This window comes from Phocoena phocoena, chromosome 5, assembly GCF_963924675.1.
Source record: "Phocoena phocoena chromosome 5, mPhoPho1.1, whole genome shotgun sequence".
Taxonomy (NCBI): Eukaryota; Metazoa; Chordata; class Mammalia; order Artiodactyla; family Phocoenidae; genus Phocoena; species Phocoena phocoena.
The window spans coordinates 52,952,791-52,972,648 of record NC_089223.1 but is presented as its reverse complement, the minus strand read 5'-3'; the positions used below and the strand labels follow the sequence as shown (position 1 = coordinate 52,972,648).

Genomic DNA, 19,858 nt, shown 5'->3' with positions numbered 1-19,858 from the left:
TCTATTCCAAATATAAAGGTAAGATAAATCAGAACTAGGCTATGAATAAAAATATTTTGGCCTTTTTCTTTTCTTTCTGTTTACTATATTAGTTAAATAGATAAATAAATGGATAGTGTTTTAGATAAAATAAAACATTAATCAAGACCTTTATGCATTTGTATATAAGAAAATGATTGGTATACCAACAATCAAAAGAAAAAGATTTTGAAGCAATGGATAAGAATACCCTATAATTGTCTTTTTGTTCCATTTCAAACTTACTTCTCTTTCAGAGTGCAGTCTTGGAGGTAATCCATCCACGATAAGCAGTCACTCAAGTATAGACACCTGGTTTATTCTTTTTCCTACATTCTTCACCCCAGCTTACTATTCCAACAAGGTGCCAGATATTCCTAGAGTTGGGATAAGCTAGTGGTCCACCAGAATCATTCTAGAATAAAAAGAGAAAAAAAATGTTTCTTGTCCTGAAACATTTCTTTCTATCTCTCCTCTGGAGTTGTCAACAGCCCCTAGGCAGTGAGACAATCCACCCTCTTTGGGCTTAGAACCATGGGACTCTTGAATTTCTTCAAAACCCAGGGCAACTACAAACCAGAGTATATTACCTACAGCTGGACTGGAGTGGATTGGGAAGACTAGAAGCTGACTTTTTAATGAGTCCAAACTTAACTCTGGAGAAAGTGACTCAGAGGCTCCATGATGAATCCTCTCAGGAATGCATGACATGTGCACCTGTAAAGCTTCCTGCTGCATCTCCTGATAAGAGAGAGGCAAGCATTCTAGTTCTGCAGGTTGCCCAGAAAATAGGGCCAAATTTATTTTATTACCTTGTAACTATGGATTCCTAGACTGAAAACTCCATGAGAACAGGAATTGTGTTCACCACTGCATCTCCAGCTTATGAGCTGGGTTCTGGTACATTAATGAGATTAATAAATGTTTGTTATGTGGATTGAAATAAGAAGCTACTCTGTGAAAATCATTAAGACAAAAAAAATTATGGTGATAAAAACTTCCATTGAATTAGTACTTCGGAAAAAATGATTTGATAATGTATCTAGAAGTATTTGACAGGCATCAGCTTCTCCTGACATAAATCCAGCACACAGCATTGTATCAGTTGCCAAGCCAGACAATGCATGTGGAGCATTGCAAACTATGTTATCAGTAATCTTCAAAAAAGCCTGCTGAAGTATCACTGGAAGAGAACCTAAGGGCAATAAATTCTGCATATCATGGAGATCTTAACCTTGTTTTTTGAGACAAAGAACATCTATGGAATAAAGCAGATTCTCTTGGTCACCAAGAGCCAGACCAGTCCCAGGCTAGATTGCTTTCTTTCTAATGTTTATTAGAGCTGGCTGCCTCACACATAAATTCCAAATTTTCCAATTCTTATTCCCAGAGATATTTCAGAAATTGAAGACAACACCATGCCTTTGGTCCCATCACTTGGTTTTCTTTTCAGTATATTTATGGACTGGTTAATTGTGTGAAAGAATGATTGATTGATTGATTGATTAAATAATTATTCTTATGAAGCTATTACATATTTACAGAAAAACTTACCATTTATATAAAGTGTTCCCCATTCTGTAACTACAACACTGTCATTTTCTGAGAGCTTCATTTTGGCTTCAGAAAAACAAATCCTATGAATGTACTTTGTAAAAGAGACTTCTTCAGCAAGCTGCACAGGGCAATATCATCATGAACCCCAGCTCTGCTATAATTTTCATGAAAAAGAATGTTTTGGACTTTCTGTGTCATATATGGTTTATTTACTATAGTTACAAAGTTGACAGTCCAATCTTCTGAATTATTTTTCCTGGAGGACACAATTTAATTAAAATACACTCAGTTTGGGGGCCAAAACAGTATTCACAGTGATTATCTTATCACTTTAAGGTGTGAGTTTCCCAAACAACACTATAAAGCACTTAAATTCTTATTTTTAAAATGTCTTTGATGTGGGGATGTCATAAATGCTACAGACACATAAAAATAGTGCTAAGGACTATTACAGCTGTCAGCCTTCTTCAAGTCCTCCTAACTAGAGTCACTGATGTCTCCTGCTAGTTCAGCCCCATCTGGTTTCTATGCATTTGAGTTGGGTAAGAATCATATAAGCAGTCTCAGTGGATGGAGTCCAGAATCACTCATACTGTCATATACCCTGGGCTCCAGGAGCCTGTGGCAGGCTCTGGGCATCCGTCTGCATACATAAACAATTGCAATCTGTTCTCACCCAATCACCCCATTATGTTTACCAAGTCAATGCATCTTGGCTTCTAATTTAGATTTTCTGACCAGTTTCTCCAGTTCCCCTGAGATTCTTTCCCAGTTTAGGCCCTAAGATCCTATTTAACTATTGTCACTTCCTCAAAATGTCAGGTGCCTTTTTTTTTTTAAGGTTTCAAGACCTTCATGTAACTGTGACCCTCTTCAGTCCTTCTCTCCTTCTGAAATCTTCAGTGACTCCACACATTCATTAGCTGTGTTTCTCCAGTAAGTAAGCATCTTGTCATTTAGAGGTGTCCCCAATGAATAAAACTACATTTTCTAAGCATATTTTCTAATGTTTCCTTTTACAAATCTTCTCTACTTCAAATAGTTCTTTCTGTTTGCTGTCCATAGAATACAACTTGTGTTGCTCCATCTCAACACATTTGAAGAAGGCTATTTTTCCAACTCGAAATGCATATTATTTTTTTCTGATCTACCTACCCCAATCAATCAAAGCTTATATCTTTAGAGTCTAGATCAAATCTTACAACTGAATACCTCAGCTAGATTGTGTTCTCTTTCTTCACCAAGTTTCCATAGCACGTACTATCTGTGTTGTGCATGTGACACTTACTGCACTGTGCTGCCTTATACCTTTAATATATCACGTTTAAATTTCTTCAACTAGATTGTAAACCCCCAGAGGGTAAGACAAATAAGCACCCTGTAACTGGAGTCAGACATACCCAAGTTCACACTCAGTTTCTTTTATTTAAGAGCTGTATGATCTTGGTCAAGTTACATCACCATTTCTAAACCCTAGTTTCCTTATCTTTAAATAGGTTAAAGTATACCTTTCATACGGAATTATTGTTATGATTAAATAAAATGGTGTAAGTAAAGTACTTAACATCAGGCCAAAGCCCCTATTTGGAAAATGTTAATTGCTTCCATTCACTTTTCCCTTAGTTGCCCAATTTAAATGTCTTTGCTGCCCTTCAATTATGTAAGTGGTTGTAAATTTCATATGGTCTTGGCAGAACCTCACACATTTAGGTTAACCCCACAGACCTCCCAAATAGGCCTGCAACCAGAATCCTGCATTTAGTAGACTTTCAAACTTACTTAGCAAAGCAGTGAGCTGCAGATAGGAGCCACCTACTGCTGATCAGAGAAACACCACAGTGGTGTTGGCCTTTCCACTGCATGCTTGCCTGCCATGGCCAGGCCCCCGTCAGGGCATTTTCCCCATTCACAATTCGGTTGCCTGCTGTGATACTATTGGTCAGTCGTCCCCCACAACCTGAAGAAAGGATTTATTTATATAAGAGCATGTATCTTTCATTATATTTTTTAAGAAATATATTTTAAAACATTATTTGAAACCCTTCAATGATTGTCCAGCATCTCCTAATCAATGTTGTTTCTTTCCTGGAATGTACCCTTATCATGATAGCCCATTCCATCCTTGTTTGGGTGACTTTTACTTTTCCTCTTTTCCAGTTTCAAGCATTTTTCAACTACTGATTTTTGTTGTATCTATCTGTTATAACTCTAGTCTCCCCAAGTACATTGCATAATTCTTGAAGGTGGAGACTTTGCTTCATTAAGGTCTGTATCTTGTATAGCATATGCAATGCTATCTGTAAAGCCCCATGTAGACAACAGATACTTCATAAATATCCACTGAACGAATGAATACATGTATGTATCACACTGTAGGCCTCATGATACTCTAAAGAGAATTTGCTTAAAAGGTACAGAACTATTATTTACCTTATAATAAATATATTTGATATAGCCTAGTTTTGCATTTTCTTATTATCCTAAGTTGTTCGTTCTTCCTTCACTTTTTTTTAAAAACTAATTCAGACATGATATTCTTCATGATTCCATTCTTTGGAAACAGTTCTCATTTCACCCTTTTGGACAACCCATTATAAATGGTCAGTGTTTTTCAAAAAGAAATGCCAGATAGATATGTGGTATATCCAATAATTTTGAAAAACTACTATAGATTTCCAGCATTAAGTACTTCTAGATCCTTTTTAACAAAATGATGGGGAACTATTTTTGAATGTGTTAAATTTATAATAAAGTTTCTAAACTTACAGTTATTGGTAAGCATTTCAGCATTAGCCTTGCTGATTTCTGAAATTAAAATAAAAACATAAGGTTGATAAAATATCACCAAGCAATTCTCTTCAGCCCGAGGACTAAGTTTCCTAACCCAATTACTCCCAACATTTAACTATTCAGACTAGTTCATGTATTGTCTATCAACCCCTCTCACTTCTACTTGTTATATTTTGGCCATCTCTCCGCATCTCTACCGGGTAGTATAGGAAAAGGGAAAAGGAAATAAAAAAGCAAAGCTCTCAGTTTTATGATGGTTGAAGTAAAATATTTAGTGAAGTAAGAAGCTGACACTCTTACTAAAAATGGCACTGGGCATAATCTTTGGATTTTTTTTCCCTATGATAATTCTCATTACTCTGAAATGTAGTTATCTATATTTTAAAGAAAAAAACCCAATTCAAATTACATTTCATTAGACCTATCCTGCTCTTTAGAAGTCATCTCATTACTAAGACTGAATTATGAAATTTTGAGAATTTAACTTAAATTCAAGTCTCTTTTCTATTGGGAAGAGGCTTTAGAGAGAAAGAGAACTAAAAAAAGACACATCGGAAAGTGCTGACTCTGAATCCCTGGGATACAGAGGGGCAGTAACTTGTACAGCCTTCTTTCCCAATGACTACCCACAAAGGAATCGTATCGCTCCTTTCAGAACCTCTACCTCAAACTCACTTCTCATGAGTGGCCCATTGGTGACAGGGACTATGTTCTGAGGCAAAAGAGCTGTAACTGGCAGCTGGCAGCCATCAGAGCTTCTGGATCAACTGTCAGTCTGGAAGAAGCACAAAACGGCTCTGGAAACACAAGCTTATCACCTAATAGACCTTTTAACAATCCAATTTAACATTTGAAGAACTTCGTAGGACCTTTGAATGTTTACAAACTTTACTTTCTGTACTGGGGCAAAATCCTATCATTTTCTTCCCTTGTTTTCTAGGGAATTATTTCAGACAGATTTTGTCTTTAATAGTATTACTTCCATTCTTCCACAAGAAACAATGAGAACCCCCGTCCTCAACTTCACACTGACTTCTGCAGTCTTCACGCTTAATGATCAAGAAAACCCTGTCTGTTTCCTATGAGTTCCTGACAAAAGTAGAAGTAGGGAGGAATAATGCTTCAATTATTGTTCACCCCCTTTCCATCCATTACAGCCAACCCTTCCAAACTCACAAGCATACCTGTAGCTTAACACTTATTTCTGTCACTGTGCAGACAGATTCTATAGCACTGCCTTCTCCACTACCACCTCAATGGTAGGAGTGCCACAGTTGGGAAGACTAGTTTTTCCTAAGCAAATTCCTGAAACTCTTGGTTCATTTTTTTTTCCAGTACTTTTTTTTAATAGTTTAGATAGTTAAGTAGTAGAAAATAAGTGAAATACCTATAAGTTTGATGGAAGTGGGAACTGCATTCCAAGATGCCATGTTGTCCTTCAACATCAGATGTAAGATAGCCTTGATTTTAGTCCTCATGCTGTTCTTTTTTGCTGGAGGAAACTTGAATGTCAACTGTAACTGTACACTTGAACCATTGGGATAAGAACTAGAAGCAACAGAAATGTTCTAGTGTGTTGTTTCTTGATTTTGTAGATGTTTCATGAACGCATTGGATTTGCCACATTTTAATTATTATATTGCCTTCACATACATATTAAAAAAATACACAGATATTGTCTCAGTATAAATAAAGTGCAATGGTCCCTAAAAATTTAACTGGCTAAGAGGTATTGTTCATGAAAGAGGATATGAACCACAAACTAGAAATCAGAATATTTCAAACACATTTGAGAAACTGAGTACTGACCAACAAATAATTGACTTGAGATTTTATAATAATACAGTAAAAAGTGTTCTTGTACAGATATTTTCTAATAACTTAATTTTAGAGAAAGAGATAAATGAGAACTTAAATGCAGGGCCAGGAAGCATTCAAAAGATATTGTCTGTAGGTAAGTAGATTGGTTGGTCCATTGGTTGGCTAGCTGGATTTTTTGTTTTGTTTTGTTTGGAGAGTTCAGACTTCCCCAGAATAGATATTGGCAGTTACCAAATTACAGGTGTCTCTCCTTTTATCACTCATCCCCTATGCCCTGTGATACCTGTCTCCCTGCAGCCCTCACCACTACCACCATCAAGCACACTTACAATACATATTTAGACAAATGTTATCTCAAAAGATTCACTTTTGTTCACAGGCATTACAGTGATGGTAATTATTAAAGAGACCAAAAGAGGATTATTTTAGGAAAGATATGGCCAGATGGGTATGGATGGGAGAAGAGGTGGCTAGTATATAGGTAGCAAAACAATCAGATCAGACTCCTTGTTTTGCATAGTTACAGTTATCTTTTATCATAGAAATCAATTAGGACTGACTGCCACCAAAAACCTTACAATTCTCCTTCAAGTACAGAGATTAAAGATATGTACAGAACACTTCCTACACTGAATAAAAATTTGTTAAATACAGTGATACTTTAATTTATGGGGAGCTCTTTATCCCTTCCCTCCCTCCCTCCCTTCCTCCCTTCTTTCCTTCCTCCCTTCCTTCCTTCCTTCTTCCCTTCTTTCCTCCCTTCCTTCCTTCTCTTTTGCTCCCTCTATCTCTCTTTCTGTTTCTTGCTGTTGTTGTTATTTAAAACTGGAGCTGATATGACATATTACCTACTTCTCGTTCCATAAGATCTTTCTTTTTAATTATTTTTTTGTTCCATAAGATCTTGAATGAATTTGTACTTACAGAAGTTTGATGACTTGAGAGTTGATATACTCTGTATACACCAGAATTTTGAAATGCATCAGACATCTGTCAAGAGAAAAAAACAAAGCCACCACATGTTTCAATCAAATTTATAGTAAAATTAGTAAGATAAATCTCTGACTTACCATAGTCTCAATATATTTTCTCAGATCTGTGCTGACTTGTGAAACTGCTTTTTCACAATTATCATTGTATATGACTCCAGAAATATGAAAATCACCTTGGTAATAGTAAGTCTTTCCTGTGAAATAAAGAAATACTTAGAAAATTTTAAAATAGAAAGTGACCTCAAGTCCCTCCATATCTTTATCTCAAAATTAATATTCAATGGATATACTCAGACAGGGAAATTAATTTACTACCACTTGAATGAGAGATTCCCCTAGCTTTCATCCAACTCTAGTTACTGTCAGTATTAACAAAGATTGTGTTAGCTCCTAAGCCAGAATCCTAGAGTAAACCCATCTTCCAAAATGACTTCAAACAACCTTTACAACAGAGTTTGAGTGTTTATTTTTACTTCAAGAAGCCCAGTTCAACTAATTTAACTTCAGGAAATATAAGCTCGTCCAGCCTTGTATCTGAAATTGTAGATAGTTGATCATATAGAGAAATTCAAGAGTAAATTCTCATCCACACACTTCCTGCTCAAGCCAGGATGCCTGCAGTTCTACCTTTTGCATCACTCCTTTCCACTAAGTCACTGTTCCCCCAGAAGAAGAAACAATGTTAAATGCAAACTATATTTTGGAAGGATAGCTAATTAAGCTACTGGTCCTCACTAACATGCTGACAGGGCTTCTTTATGAGGGTTTGATTTGGAAAACTCAGAGCACTATACATAAGGACATTTTGTGAATAAAGTTATTTTATTATTATTATTATTATTTTGCGGTACACGGGGCTCTCACTGTCGTGGCCTCTCGCGTTGCGGAGCACAGGCTCCGGACGTGCAGGCTCAGCGGCCATGGCTCACAGGCCTAGTCGCTCCGTGGCATGTGGGATCTTCCCGGGCCGAGGCACGAACCCGTGTCCCCTTCATCGGCAGGCGGACTTTCAACCACTGCGCCACCAGGGAAGCCCCACAATTTTAAAACATCAATCTCACTGTAATTTATCTCCTACAGCCCATACCAGGTATCATTTCCTAGATTAGACTTCCCTATAGCCACATTCTGATACTGCATTAGCAGTTAAACTGCAAAGTATTACAAACAGTAGTTTTAATTTATTAAAACTTCATTTCCAACCATTTGAATTGGATTAACCTGATTTCTGTTATACAGTGAAGAGTGTTAAAAAAAAATTCCAAAACAAAATTCCTCAAATTCTGTAAAGATAAACCTTTTTTTTTTTTTCATAGAGGACTTTAAATTATTAGGGAGAGGCTTGTGAATAAGGAACAAAGAAACTAATGATCAAATGAAGCAAATGGCCTCCACCACCAACATTCTTCTGGAACTCGAGGAAAGCCAAGAGTCAGTGGAAAGGAACTCACTTGAAAATCTATTAAGTTTTGTGGGCCCACTGCAGTTTGTCAAGTGCTAATTTAGGATCTGTGTTATAAAGTACATTATTCTAAAAATCTATAATGGCATTCAGGTTTTTAAATTATTTCTAAAAAACATTCAAGCTAGAAAATATGGTTTTAATTACACTATTAGAGAACAAAAATGGTAGTATCTTATGAGTGATTATTTTTAAAAAGTAGACAAAATTTTGCTGAACTTTGATTATTCTTTTTCCAAATTTCTGAAACTTTCCCAGAGACTTTACAGGGCCTCTAGACCTCAGAAATAATAGCATGGGTCCAGAAATAAAAATCTAAATTATAAAAAGCAACCAATTAGCAAAAAACTAGAAAATACTCTGTAGCAACCTGTTAGCTTTTATAGACTTAATCTCCCAAATAAAATCCCATTTACCTGAACATAATGTTCTGATTGTGGTGGTGATGTCAGGGACAAGGGTAGTGATTGATGATGGCAATGATGATAGTGGTAATAAAAATAAGGGCCTTCTGGTGTAGCTTTTAAGATGATCAGTGTTTCACAGGTTTATGTGCTACATCCAGTGTTGGTTGGTTTGTTTTTATGGGCTGGCTGAAATATAGAGAACAAATAAGATGAAACTTGTCCAACTAGCGTTAATGACTGTCGTATTTCTATGGTTTCAAGATAGGAGTCATCCAGGGGGTGACAAACTTCCTTGACTTGGCTATTTAGAAAAAGTAATAGCCTAGTCTTGGACTAGTCACTTAAAATGCACACCCAAGAAACAGCTTTGTGGTAAATCAGGATAATCCTAACTCTTGTGTTTGACCAATTCCGTCATTCTGGCTTCTTCCTCCTCAGCTGAAACCATCTGTAACTATGTAGAAGTTTCTGACAAAAGACTTTCCACAAAGTACCGATTTTAACATAACTAATATTGCCATCATTTTGATATAATGAAATTCTATTTAATTGCAGTTTATATTTTCATTTCCCTAATTACCAGTGAGAATGATCATTGTGATCATTATTTTACATATTTCACTTTTCAGCCATGCTGCAACCCCAATTTTTGTGTTCTGACTCTTAAAGCCAGTGAGACTGTGGCTTTCTGCTTAACTTTTTAGCTCCTCTACATCACCTGGACTGGCCAGTGCCCTCTGGCAAGAAACCATATGTATGTAAATCTTGCCCAGTACGGTCCCTTCCCTTCATGAATTGACTCTGAGACAGTTTTTATCAGTTTTTTGTCACTCTGTACTGCCTTCATATGGTTTTTATATTTTTTCCAAAGTTTATAACTATTAACTCTAGAAGGGCTTGATATAAGAAATTTCACCATTGCTGGAAGTGGAACGAGTTATTGGTGACTTTTAAAAAACAGAATTTCTTAATTTTAGTTTAAAATTTGTCAATATTTCCTTTCAAGGTTAGTATTTTATGTGTATATATATGTAGTTTGTTGAAGAATTCCTTGCCTTTTATAAAGATATACTTGTATGTTTTATTTTAAAAACTTTAATGTGTTACCATCTGCATTTAAGTCACCAATTCACATTGCATTCATTTGTGTGTATATTATGAAGTAGGAGCATTTTTTTCCATATGACTATTAATTGACCCTGTACATCTTATTGAAATCATGCGTGTGCAATTCTTTATCTACTGCCCTGCAAAGTCACCTCTGTTATAAATCAAGTATAAATCAAATGCAGGTCTCTTTCTGAATTTTTTATTGTTTCTTTGATTTATTTTTTTATTACTGTGCCATATCACACCACCTTAGTTATTGAAGTTATAGAATGTCTTGTGTCAACTTAAAGAAAAACACACAACATAAGAGTTGTGAGTTTAAGTTGTATTCAAGGTCTTACTGAGGACTAGCCACTCAGTTAGCTCTGAGGAAACTGCTGCAAAGAGGTAGGGGAGAAACCAGTTTATATATGATTTTTGGCTGGGAAATACATGCAATCAAGCATACATCTTGGTAAAAGTGTACTGCTATCACAAAGAACAGATATCTCAAGTCAGTGATTTTAGTGCTTTTCTATGTATGGGAAGATGCAGGAATCCGGGGTTATTAAAATTCTTCTGGAGATGTTTATCTAGACAGCCTCATCCTGTCATCCTCTTAATTTCTTCTCAGATTGCAGTAGGTCAGCGAATGTAGTGGGTTATGACTTAATCCTTGTAGAAAACACTTGTTTTTCTCTGTTCACACTTGATATCTGGTATGTAAGCCCATATTTGTTTTCCTTTTTCTAAATTATTTTGGCTATTTTTAGTCCATTGCCTTTACTTATAAATTTTAACATTGATCAATTTCCAAAAAGAAATCTCTAGACTTTTATTGATATAGCATTGAACCTATAGATCAATTGGGGAAGAATTGACTTCTTAATATATTGAAGCTTCCAATCTGTGAACTTGGTACATTCTTTCATTTATTTAGATTTTCTTTAATTTCTCTCAATAGTGTTTAACAAGTGTCTAAATAGAAGTCTTATACATGTTCTCCTAGGTTCAGTCTCATGTATTTGATTTATTCTATCCTGGTGTAAATGGTATTATTCCTTAAGTTTCGTGTTATATTTATTGCTGACATAGAATACAATTGACTTTTGTCTATTGACCTTGTATTGAGAAAACTTAATTCATTTATTAATTTTATTTTTTCTATTTGTATATATATATATTTTAAATTTATTTATTTTATTTATTTATTTATTTTTGTATGTGTTGGGTCTTCCTTGCTTCACGCGGGCTTTCTCTAGTTGCATCGAGCGGGGGCTGCTCTTCGTTGCAGTGTGTGGGCTTCTCATTGCTCTGGCTTCTCTTGTTGCAGAGCATGGGCTCTAGGCCCGTGGGCTTCAGTAGTTGTGGCTCACAGGCTCTAGAGAGCAGGTTCAGTAGTTGTGGCGCACGTGCCCAGTTGCTCCGCGGCATGTGGGATCTTCCTGGACCAGGGCTCAAACCCGTGTCCCCTGCATTGGCAGGCAGATTCTTAACCACTGCACCACCAGGGAAGCCCTCTATTTGTATATTATTTTAGATTTTTAGCATACACCTACATCTTCAAATAAAAACAGTATTATTATTTCCTTTCCATCGATTATATTTTCTTTTTTTTTGGTTGCTTGGTTGATTGATTGCCTTACATTATAGAACTCTAGTACACTGTTGAATAGAAAGGGTTGATAGCTGGCATCCTTCTCTTGTTCCTAATTTCAGGGAAAAGCTTTCAGTGTTTCACCATTAAATAGGATGTTTGCTATCATTTTATCAGATTAAAGAAGTTTTCTTTTACTTTTAGTTTGCTAATTTTTATGATAAATGAATTTTGAATTTGACCAAATGCTTTTTTTTGCATTTATTGGGATAATCATATCATTTTTCTACTTTTATCTGACCAATATTGTGAATTACATTGATTGATATTTAAATGTTAAACCAACCTTGTATTTCTAGAATAACCCCAACTTGATTGCAAATAAAATATGATACATTTTGTGTGTCACTGGGTTTCATATCTTATTTTGTTTAGGATTTTTGCATCCATGCTTCTGAAAAAGAATGACATAATTTTATTGTCTTTTAATGTCATTGTTAAGTTTTATAATCAAGGTTATGTTGGCCTTATAAAACAAGTTGGAAAGTAACTATTTTATTGTAAATAAAATTTTAAATTTATATCAAGTGAAAAAATTCCTAGAAAAAAATTCAAGTCTCCAAAACAGATGTAATCACCACTCTAAGAAATGCTACCTGCCCTTCAAGCATACCACCTTTGGACTTTGCACAAAGTCAAAACAAACTAACTCCCTGAGATTCAGAAATTTATTGGGTTGGCCAAAAATTACCTATAGTTTTTAAGTAAAAATAAAAGGCACATTTTAAATTTTCACCAAGAACTTTATTGAACAACATATTCACCCTTTGTTCCACTACCTTCTGCCATTTTTCAGGCAACTTCATAATTCCATCTTCCTAAAACTTCTTATCTTTTTGAACAAAGAACTGTTCCAGGTGCCTTTTACAGTCTTCCAGGGAATTGAAATTTTTTTCCATTAAGAGAATTTTGTAAAGACCAAAATAAAAGGAAATCTGAACGTGCACCAAAATAAATGGAAATCTGAAGGTGCAATGTCTGGTGAATATGGCGGATGAATCAGAACTTCCCACCCAAGCTCTAACTGTTTTTGCCTGGTCATCCAGGAAACATGTGGTCTTGCAATATCCTGATGGAAGATTATGCGTTCTCTGTTGACTAATTCTGGATGCTTTTCGTAGAGTGCTGCCCTCAGTTGGTCTAACTGGAAACAGTACTTGCTGGAATTAATCATTTGGTTTCCCGGAAGGAGCTCATAATAGAGGACTCCCTTCCAATCCTACCATATACACAACATCACCTTCTTTGGATGAAGACTGGTCTTTGGTGTGGTTGGTGGTGGTTCATTTCGCTTGCCCCATGATCTCTTCCATTCCACATTATTGTACAGTATCCACTTTTCATCACCCGTCACAATTTGCTTTAAAAACGGAACGTTTTCATTACGTTTAAGTAAAGAATCGCATGAGGAAATACGGTCAAGAAGGTTTTTTTCACTTAACTTATGTGGAACCCAAACATCAAAGCGATTAACATAACTGAGCTGGTACAAATGGTTTTCAAGGCTTGATTTGGATGTTTTATGTCGGCTATCTCCCACATGGTATAATGTTGATTGCTCTCAATTAATGTCTTGATTTGATTGCTATCAACTTCAGCTGGTCTACCTGACCGTGGAGCATTGTCCAGCGAGAAATCTCCAGCACAAAACTTCACAAACCACTTTTGACACATTCGATCAGTCACAACACCTTCTCCATACACTGCACAAATCTTTTTTTGTGTTTTGGTTGTGTTTTTACCTTTCTTGAAATAATAAAGCATAATATGCCGAAAATGTTGCTTTTTTTCTTCCATCTTCAATATTAAAATGGCTACACAAAAATTCACCAATTTTGAAGTCTTTTTTTAAATGCATGCTGATATGACAGCTGTCACATACAATCTAACAAAACTGTTTTGAATGAAGTTAAAGACAACTAAGTGCTACTAGAGCCATCTTATGGAAAAAACCAAATGAACCTTTTGGCCAACCCAATATTTGTTGAAACAGCTAATAGAAATATGATCCGTGACTCATAGAGATGTTATATGACATTTACTGTCAATTTATCTTTTTAAAACAAGACTTAAAGATTTGAAGCTGATGTATATAAAATATTTATATTAGATATCAATCATTTCATATTCATCTCTTTTTTCTTTTGATTTGCTTCTAATGTCAAAAATAGCAACTACTGAATGACGTGGTTCTTCAACTTTCCACGGATAAACAGTGTTGCTGCTGAAACAGTATAAGCCTTTCTTCCATCTTGAACAAAGCCTAAAATTTCAGTACTTATGCACTTTTTCTCCCCTTGGTCCCATAACCACAAAAGTCCTGTCAATTGTAATGGAAAATCACAATATGTCATGCTATATATTAATGATCTGGCTGAACGCATCATAAATGAGTATATTATAGAATGCACATGTGTTCCCATACATTTCCCATAGGCTGCATGTCCCAGTTTCAATTCAGTTATGAAGTCTCAGTGTCTTAACAAACTTGGATAAGAATTAATGAAATGCTCTGTAGCAGCTGGAATTATCCATCTCATGACAGCACTTCCTCTTCCTGGGTTTATATTTCTCCACAAACATTATCATGACATTTGCATCCAAATACATTTCTTTTCAAAATTTTCAAAATCCTTCAAAGCCACCAAATCTTCTGCAATAACTCTGGTCCACATTAATATTAATATTTTCTGTCATAAAATTGCACATACCTCACAACAACTAATTACTATTTATTGTTCTATTTGTGCCATACTTGTTTCCCCAAGAAGATGATAAGATCCTAAAGTGCAGGGTTTATGTATTTTACTAATTTTTCATACATTCCAGGTTCTCAATAAGCACTTACAGGTTCATTGTCTGGAACAGGAAGCAAGTACCTCTTCTCCTTTCTCTTTATTGCTTGTTTATTCCTACATAGTATTTGGCTCTTATACTATTTTCTTTTGCATTTACAATAATATTTGGTTTAGCTCGTCTAGTGAGGTAACAGTGGCCTTTTTCAGGACACTGTTTCTTAATAAGCATACATCTAACAGGACCTGGTTCTCAAAATAGCAAAACCAGAAGCTCAGTTTTATCAATAGTCGATCATGATCCAGGTCTAGGGAATTACTTCATATTTATCAAACTCATGGTGTATTTTTTTGACCAAGATGTCATGTAGTTAACTTAGAATGGGAGCTACAGTATTCCCTATCTATAGGATACATGAGTCCATCACTAGGAAGCTACTTTCATATTCTCAAGTAACCTGGGTAACCTATTAACCTAGTCAATAGGTCTGTTAGTCAATAAGTGATGTAGGACTTCCCTGGTGGTCCAGTGGTTAAGACTCCGTGCCTCCAATGCAAGGGGCATGGGTTCAATCCCTGGTCAGGGAACTAAGATCCCACATGCCCTGAAGCATGGCCAAAAATTAAAAAAAAATAAAAAAGTGATGTATATGTATCAAATTCAAATATTCTGATACTTGAGTGCCCGCCCACTTCCTATAAATCCTCTAGATAAAACACCGTTTCTTGTGCATTGGTAATTTTTTTTGCTAAAACTATAACTTCATTATATACTCTGTTCAGACTAAGGAAAGTTGAAAGAAGATTGACTTTCCTTGCCAACCCTTGTAACATAGTGAACTGAAGTCTAACATTAATAAAAAGACTGTAAGAGACCAAGCTGCTGTTCAATAGGTTTCAGTCTTTTGTAAGATGAATTACATTCCTAGGTACTAAGAGTACTTACAAATGAAACTGTGTGCAGCATTATAGCTAATGTTTATGAAATTTTGATGAATCATAAGATGAGAGGAATACAAGAGTGGAGATAACACAGTTTATTTTTTATAATAGATATTTATTGGAGTATAATTGCTTCACAATACTGTGTTAGTTTCTGTTGTACAACAAAGTGAATCAGCCATATGCATACATATATCCCCATATCCCCTCCCTCTTGAGCCTCCCTCCCACCCTCCCTATCCCACCCCTCTAGGTCTTCGCAAAGAGAAAAGTTGTTATTGAAAATCATTTGCCACTGAGTCTGACAAAATTCTGGGTAAAAAAAAAAATCAAGGATAAATTATTAAAAGTATGTCTTGAGCAAATCTAAAAACTGGGAGCAATCATTACTTGAAGACTATATTGATTCACTTAAAATAAATGTTGTGAGATTAACTTTATACCACTTTTAGATTAGGAGAATAGGGCAATGTGGTAGACAGAGGTACTTAGAACTCTTACTGTTTCCATCATCATCTTAATAATTATTATCATCACTAATATAACAAAGATAATAGCTGCCATTCATTGAAGGTATACTATCAGTCTTATATTGCATCTTCCAAGCTTCTATACACCTTTCATATTAATTTTTTCAACAATTCTATGAGATAAATTTTGCCACTCCCATTTTACAAATGAGGAAATTGAACTTCAAGGAGTTTGTTACTTGTCAAAGGTCACCCAGATAGTGAGTAGTGAAATCAAGATTAATTTTTTAAAAATATATGTGACTGACATGGACCTAAATGTCCATTGACAGAGGAATAGATAAAGAAGATGTGGTACATAGATATAATGGAATATTACTCAGCCATAAAAAAACCAAAATAATGCCGTTTGCTGCAACATGGATGAACCTAGAGATTGTCATACTGAGTGAAGTAAATCAGACAGAGAAAGAAATATCATATGATATCACTTATATGTGGAATCTTAAAAAAAATGGAACAAATGAACTTATTTACAAAACAGAAATGGAGTCACAGAAGTAGAAACCAAATTTATGGTTACTATGGGTGAAGGGGGATGAGGAATAAATTGGGAGATTGAGACTAACATATACATACTACTATATATAAAATAAATAACTAATAAGGACCTAGTGTACAGCACAGGGAAATCTACTCAATACTCTGTAATGACCTATATGGGAAAATAATCTAAGAAAGAGTGGATATATGTATAACTGATTCACTTTGCTGTACACCTGAAACTAACACAACATTGTAAATCAACTATACTCCAATAAAATTTTTTTTAAAAAACATGGGTCTGGGACTTCCCTGATGGTCCAGTAGTTAAGACTTCGCCTTCCAATGCAGGGAGTGTGGGTTCGAGATGTGGTCAGGGAGCTAAGATCCCACATGCCTCGGGGCCAAAAAAACAAAACATAAAACAGAAGCAAACAAATTCAATAAACACTTTAAAAAAAAAATACATGGGTCTGGCATTTCCTGTAATGATGGACTAAGGAATTCAGACCAACACTTCTGATAATTATAGTAGGAAAGATGGGTAAAATCAATAGAGATTCTGTTGACGAGGTCATAGAGATAACAAGATAAAAATTTCAGGGCCAAGATCTCGGCGAAGATAAACTCAAAGAAGTTCGGTTAGCCTGCCATTTGGAGCTGCTATTTCTGAAAAGTATGCTAAAGCTGAGTAGGGCATCTGACAGTATCAGGGCAACAGCATAAAAAATTGGAATCCAGGGCCCACACTGGGTAAGGGTGGTTGATAAACCCAACATGCTTTGAGTTGGGGTCCTGAAAGGCAGTTTGCTAAATGAAAGTATATGCCCAATGACTGAATTGGATATCTCTATGAAAAACAATAATGATACTTGGTCCCTACATGGCATTCTACTATAGGAGGATCATAGATCTTAATGTAAAAGGAAAAATAATAAAGTTTTAGAAGATAATTTAGGAAATAGTCTTAATGACTGTGAAGACAGCAAAGTTTTCACACACAAAAAAAAGTATTACCACAAAATACCATACCTTGTGGTATTTTTACATAATAAAACATTCCACAGCATTTTAAGTAAAAGAACTTCAGATGCGTGCAGAAACATAGATAATTCTCACAAATGAAAAGTTACAAAATAATATATACCTTATGATTTCATTTCTGTAATATTCAAACACAATTAGATGTAGAGTATAGAGTTAGAAGTCTAGGTTACTGTTTTCTGGGATGCTGGCAGTGTACTATTTCTTGACTAGGTGGTAATTACATGGCTATTCACTCTGTGACAATGTATTGGTCTGTACCTTTGTCTCCTGTGTTCTTTTCTGTGTTATACTTCACAGCAAAATTTCTGAAAAATTAATATGTAAGCTATTCAAAAGGAAATTATTTCTGTATGAAAGCAAAATAAAGAGCCTGTCAACAATATGTACTGAAAACTTACTACACTGCTGAGCACCTTGCAAGGTGCTGTGAAGGTAGATATGAAAGATGCAGAAAAGAATGCATCTGCAATCTAAAGAGGTTAGATGTGATAAGAAATTTAATATACCTGAAACATATGTGAATATTGTTATTATAATAACTAAATGACTTTTTCCAAGAAAACTTGTCAAGAGTTACACATTTCAGTGCACTCCATTTTCAGATGGAGTTTTCATAAGAAGAAAATGAGTACCCATTATTTACATAGCTAAATGTGTAAAATTTTAAATATACTGCTGGTATTTAAAACCCCTACTCTCAAATTTTTTTTTTTAGTTGGAGTATAATTGCTTTACAATGTTGTGTTAGTTTCTGGTGTACAGTGAAGTGAATCAGCTGTATGTATACCTATATCCCCTCCCTCTTGGACCTCCCTGGTCCCCCCATCCCACCCACCTAGGTTGTCACAGAACACCGAGCTGAGCTTCCTGTGCTTTATAGCATGTTCCCACTAGGTAACTATTTTACACATGGTAGTGTATATATGTCAATCCTAATCTCCCAATTCGCGCCACCCTCCCCTTACCCCACTGTGTCCACATGTCCATTCTCTATGTCTACATCTCTATTCCTGCCCTGCAAATAGGTTCATCTGTACCATTTTTCTAGATTCCACATATATGCGTTAATATACTATACTTGTTTTTCTCTTCCTGGCTTACTTCACTCTGTATGACAGACTCTGGATCCATCCACATCTCTACAAATGACCCAATTTCATTCCATTTTATGGCTGAGTAATATTTCATTGTATATATGTACCACATCTTCTGTATCCATTCATCTGTCATTGGACATTTAGGTTGTTTCCATGTCCTGGCTATTGTAAAATCTTTATAACTATAAATATATTTATGTGATAAATGTGATTTTGTTCATATAATTAAACATTACAAATTTATCCTTAGCAAATACTTTCCAAATTACTGGGGAAAGAACTACTGAAGTTGTAGATACTACATATTTTCTTATGGTTTGCAAAATATTTTTAGTGTCCTGAAAATACTAATATTTTATACTACTTCACCTGAGTATTTTTAAGAATGCAATCACAAAGAGCAACTGAATTCTCTTCTTTTATCATAGTTTTTAAGTATAGATATTCTAATTGTCCCCTCAGAATTATTCCACCTGGACCAGTAAGTCTTCTTTCCTGGCTGAAATTCTGATTTGCAGATTTGTAGCACCATCTAGAGTTCTACCTACATATATCTCTGTGGGCAAAAAAGTCCTTTTTTTTGGCACTCTAATCCTAGGTTTATTCAACACAATTCTTTCCTCTACACTACAAAGTGCACACACAATATTACCTAAAATGTTACATACAAAGTTACAAAACTCAAAACAGAAAATATGTAGTACTGACTGTACAATAAAAGCCAAAAAACAATGTACATGTTGCCAAGGTAACCTGCACGACCACCATGAATACCAACAAAACGGGGGGCTTCTGTGATGACCTGACAGAGATGGCTCTCAACTTACCAGTTTTAGAGAGAAAGGGAGACGTGTGTGTGTGTGTGTGTGTGTGTGTGTACACGCACATGAGTACACATGGAAAGAACTATTTTGGGTATTTGGCCCTAGAGGTCAGAAGAGGACTCAAGCAGGAGAGCAGGGCCAGGCTCACAGGAACAGCAGTTGCATAAAAGCACACCCTTTCCTGTGGGACCCTGCAGGTCAACAGGTTAGGGCACGAACAGGCCACCAGATCGGCCCCAGGTCACCTGTGGAACGGGAAAACATGCTCCCAGTCTGGGGCTGTACCACCTCCTGGAGCCCCCGGCTCATCCCTGCTGGATTTGCCACTAAACTGACTCTCAGGAACT

At 35.7% G+C, this 19,858-nt stretch overlaps 1 protein-coding gene across 1 annotated transcript; it reads right to left on the bottom strand.

Moving 5' to 3' along the window:
• Positions 1-271: 271 nt before the first annotated feature.
• TMPRSS11B (transmembrane serine protease 11B) lies at positions 272-19,820 on the bottom strand. The gene is given in 11 exon segments (XM_065877232.1): positions 272-435; positions 1,073-1,213; positions 1,573-1,701; positions 1,704-1,831; positions 3,355-3,532; positions 4,342-4,380; positions 5,753-5,913; positions 7,111-7,143; positions 7,145-7,176; positions 7,257-7,372; positions 19,757-19,820. Coding segments are annotated over 11 exon segments (1,185 nt in total).
• Between the last annotated feature and the right edge of the window lie 38 nt (positions 19,821-19,858).